The following is a 4,311-nucleotide window of genomic DNA, read 5'->3' as shown; positions in this document are numbered from 1 at the left end:
CCCCCCCCCCCCGGCCTCGCAATTGGCTGCGCGGCATTCATTTGGGGGCTGCTGCTGCGCCTGGATTGCGCTGTCCTCCCATAAAAGGGCGACGGCGCCCGCCCCCCCGCCGCTCCTCGCCATCCGCGCCCCCCACCCAGGATCGGCCCCTCTGCGGCATCCGACGCCCGCCTCGTGCACCATGAGCTACAGCAGCGACTTGCGCTTCTCAGCCTCATCCTACAGCAAGAGGACCATGGGGGAGTCCTCGTCGTCGAGGCTCTCCTCGGGCGGCCGGAGCCTCCTGCACGGGGCCGGGCGAGCTGGGGCGCCGTCGCTGCTGGGGGCCCCCCATCACACTGCCCGCGGCGGCGGCACCCGCTCGTCCTACTCGTCGTCGTTCCGGAGGCTGCCGGCCCCTAGCAGCTCGCTGGACCACCTGGAGGTGCTGCTGTCGTCGTCGGCGGCGGCGGCGCCGTCGAGCGCGCTGAGCAACGAGCTGAAGATCGTGCGCACCAACGAGAAGGAGCAGCTGCAGGGCCTCAACGACCGCTTCGTCACCTACATCGAGAAGGTGCACCAGCTGGAGCAGCACAACCGGCTGCTGGAGGGCGAGGTGGCGGCGCTGCGGCAGCGCCAGGCCGAGCCGTCGCGCCTCCAGCAGCTCTACGAGCAGGAGATCCGCGAGCTGCGCTCCAAGGTGGAGGCGCTGCGCCACGACGGCGACCAAGCGGCCCTGGAGAGCCAGCAGCTGGCCCGCGCCCTCCAGCGCCTGCGCGACGAGGCGGCCCACGAGGCCCAGCGCCGCGAGGAGGCCGAGGTGGCGCTGCGCGACGCCCGCAAGGAAGCCGACCGGGCCGCCCTCGCCCGCCTCGACCTGGAGAAGAAGGTCGAGGCCCTCCTCGACGAGATCGCCTTCCTCCGCCACGTCCACGACGAGGAGGTGGCCGAGCTGCAGGCCGAGCTCCAGGAGGCGCAGGTAGGCAGGGAGGGCCGGGGTGTGAGGCGCTGATCCAGCGCGGGGAGTGGGGAAGGCGCTTGTCACTGTCAGAAGTGCTCGCCCCGTGAAAATGACCGGCAGCATTCTTGGGGCGGACAAAGTGAAGCGCTTCTTCACACAGTTCTGTGGAACTCCCCGCTACAAGGTGTGATGGACACAGTAGCATTGATTAGACAAATCCGTGGGGGTGGTGGAGAGATGGTCAGAGAAGACCTATTGCAGTGCAATCCTGTGCAGAGCTATGCCTCTCTAACCCCCTTGAAGTCAATGAGTGTGGACTGCAGTAACTACATAGGATTGCACTCACAGCTTTGCGAGGCAGCTGGAAACACCAAGCTGACCTAGATAGATGGGCAGGCTGAGCTTGGCACTGCTTATGCTCCTGGAGCCTGGGCACTGCTCTATTGTATTTCCTTTCCTGCCCCCTTTTATCTCAGGGATGTGAAAGAAGCATTGTTTAGCAGGTGCGGTTTCTCTTGCCCCTTATATGACCCGCCCTGCTTTGGAGGTTATAGCCAGGCTCTCTGATGGCTTTTGTTGTTCATGACAGCAGAGCAGTGAAAAATCCAAAGTGTTCCAGGAAAAGCATCCTTTTCACCTCCGGGATATTGTTGGGAGGTACTGAATAAACAATCCAAGTAACAGTCTTTTGGAAGCAAAAAATATCATTATGGGGGGTACCAGTGGAGAGGTGTACAATTCAAAGGTATGCCCCCGTGATCCATAGGGCCCAACACTCAGATTCTGCATTGTCGCTATTTGAGTGGCATACAGTGATAATCTAACCAAGTGTCACACCCTTCCAAGCCCATAGGCCTCAGTAGACTAAGGACGAGTCAGCTATTTGGGATGGCATTGTTCATGCCTTTGCCAGCTTTGAGGGGTTAGCATGCCCATGTCCATGTACTCCAGGACTTGAATGTGCTAAACTGGCACACTGAATCCTCCACATTGGAGCTGTCTGGATGTGCCTTAAGAGAACTTCCCGAAGTCCTTTGTCCTGGGAAGTCAGGATTCCTGGTGCTTATTTTTCTATCCTCCAGGTTTTCTCACTCTTTGACACCCTTTGCTTGGAGCTGACCCACATGTGGGCTTTACAATTCCTCTTTTCACCATCAGAAATCTTTATCCTTCAAACACTGAGTGGGATTTTATAGTTGCCTGAAATGTGGTCCTTTATATGTAAAATAGTTGCAGGGCTGGTCCAGCAATCCAGGCCACTATCTAAGGTCCCAGAATTGAAGGGGGTGGGGGGAGAAGGGTACCTGCCTTGGCTGTTTACATGACTCGGACAGAGAGATGCTACCTGCCCCTCTAGAGGAGATACTCAGAGGCACCTCAGCAGCTTGTCGGCTGATGGATAGGATGTGCTCTTGGGGACACCAGAGAGAGGTTTCTGGTCTCTGTCAGGTGCCCTTGGCAATGATACTGTTATAAAAGACAGGAAGTGACAGATGTCAAATAAAAGACAAGGAGAAAAGGGTTTCCTGGTCAACTCCTGATCAATTAATGTGCGCTGCTTATGATTAGACAGGCAAGAGAGGGGGAAACAGCATTTTAATGCCCTCTGGAGTCAGCCTTGAGTTGTTCAAGCTGTCTTTGTTGTGCATTGAGGCTGCTTTTATGGACCAGCACATCAGTGGCCTTGGAGAGGCACGATCAAGGTCTCTATTGGCGTGTGAGGAAAATGCAGGCAGAGCCTTCGGTGGGTTGTGCATGGTGGCCTGGCCTCGTGCAGCTGAGAAGAGGTGGCTGCCGGTGCCTTGCGGAGACTCCCCCCCCCTTCTTCTATGCCCATTAAAATGGAATGTGACCTTGCTTTTCTTTTCAGAGGGAGAAGAGGCAAAGAGCAGTTGCCCAGTGCTTTGGGAGCCCCTGTGTGTTGCTCCAGCCATGTGGCTCTGCAGCTCCTTTTGTTCTGCTGCTCTGAACCCTCTGTCTGCTTTGCAGCACTCCTGCTTGTGGCATCTCCCCACAAGAAGAGCTGGCACCCGTCTTTTTCTTTTCCTTGAAAGGGCTGATAGTGCCAGAGTGCTACCCTGTGTGTCTGAAGCAGCAGGCTTTCCGGCTGCCATTGCGCTTTTAAAGGTCTCCACCTTTTAAGGCCAAACAAGATAGTAGTGGGGGATGCCGTAAAGGTCTGCCCCATCAAAAACGTTCCACATGGTTGCGGAGCAGGACTTGAGTTTTGGCTGCAAAATCTGTGGGCAGTTATGGAGGCCTGGACTCCCTCCCACCTTGCCCAGCTGCATTTTTCTCTCAGACTGCCCTTGAGTGAGCGAGGCAGGGAACGAAATGCTCCAGCCAGGTGAGCACAGTAAGGCAAAGTGAGAAGTGATGTAAAAATCACACACACACACAACCTGTGTCTTTTGTGAGACATGAATGGGACAGAGCTGTGGATAAATGGACCTGGCTGTGCCCATTATATCTGGTTTGGTTCTTAGGGATGCACGTGCTCCATTCTGTTTAAAGAGATGGGTCCTGATTCCTTGGATCCAACTTGGGTTCCCCACAGCAGCTGCAGGGAATGGCTTCTTTTAAAAGCTTGGAATGCTGACAGGGGGGTGGGGGGGAAGGGCCTCTGATCCCCCTCCCCCAGCCATTTTCCCATGCAAAAACAGCTGGGGAGGTATTTCTCCATTTTGGCTACTCCACATGGAGTATTCGGTGTACTTGGAGCAGCAAAAACATGGGAAAAACACATACCCCAGCATATTCCTGCCAATCCTCTAATGTGATTTATGCCATCACATGTCAGCACTGCAGTGCCATTGCACCCTCTACATTGGACAAACAGGCCAGTCCCTTTGACAAAGAATTAGTAGACATAAGTCTGACATTAGGAACCACAACATTAAAAAAAAACAGTGGGGGAACATATTAACCTTCCAGGACATTCAGTAGCAGTTCTCTTACAAAGGAATTTCAAAGGGAGATTAGAAAGAGAGACTGCTGAATTGCAACTGATAATGAAGCTCAAGACAATGCATCCACCTGGATTGAATTAAGATTTAGGTTTCCTGTCTCATTACCACCGCTGATTTCTCCGCGCCTATTACCCCTCTGCATATCTCTCCTAAATCCAATCACGCCTGTTATTGTCATTTGCCTGCTAATGTCATTTGGCATCTGAAATCTCTCCACTTTCCAATAAATAGGACAGATGGACTCCCATTCTAGCTGCAACTGAAGAAGTGAGTAGTGGCTCACAAAAGCTCATATCCTGCCCCATATTTTGTTAGTCTTTAAGGACTTTTGCTCTTTTCTACTACATACCCCAGCAGTTTCTATTTGGGGGAAATGACGGGGGGGGGGGGGGGGGGGGGGTT

General features: G+C 54.3%; 1 protein-coding gene across 1 annotated transcript in view; it reads left to right on the top strand.

The window, feature by feature from the left end:
• Positions 1 to 181: 181 nt before the first annotated feature.
• The window catches only part of LOC107118727 (low molecular weight neuronal intermediate filament-like), a 10,011-nt gene continuing 5,881 nt past the window's right edge, over positions 182 to 4,311 (top strand). Inside the window, exon 1 of the mRNA XM_015421082.1 lies at positions 182 to 958. Coding sequence (XP_015276568.1) covers positions 182 to 958 — 777 coding nt within the window. The remainder of the gene's footprint in view (positions 959 to 4,311) is intronic.

Source organism: Gekko japonicus, unplaced genomic scaffold (genome assembly GCF_001447785.1).
Source record: "Gekko japonicus isolate JY-2015 unplaced genomic scaffold, Gekko_japonicus_V1.1 scaffold13, whole genome shotgun sequence".
Taxonomy (NCBI): domain Eukaryota; kingdom Metazoa; phylum Chordata; class Lepidosauria; order Squamata; family Gekkonidae; genus Gekko; species Gekko japonicus.
The sequence above is the reverse complement of the archived record's forward strand: the minus strand, read 5'-3'. Positions and strand labels throughout refer to the sequence as shown.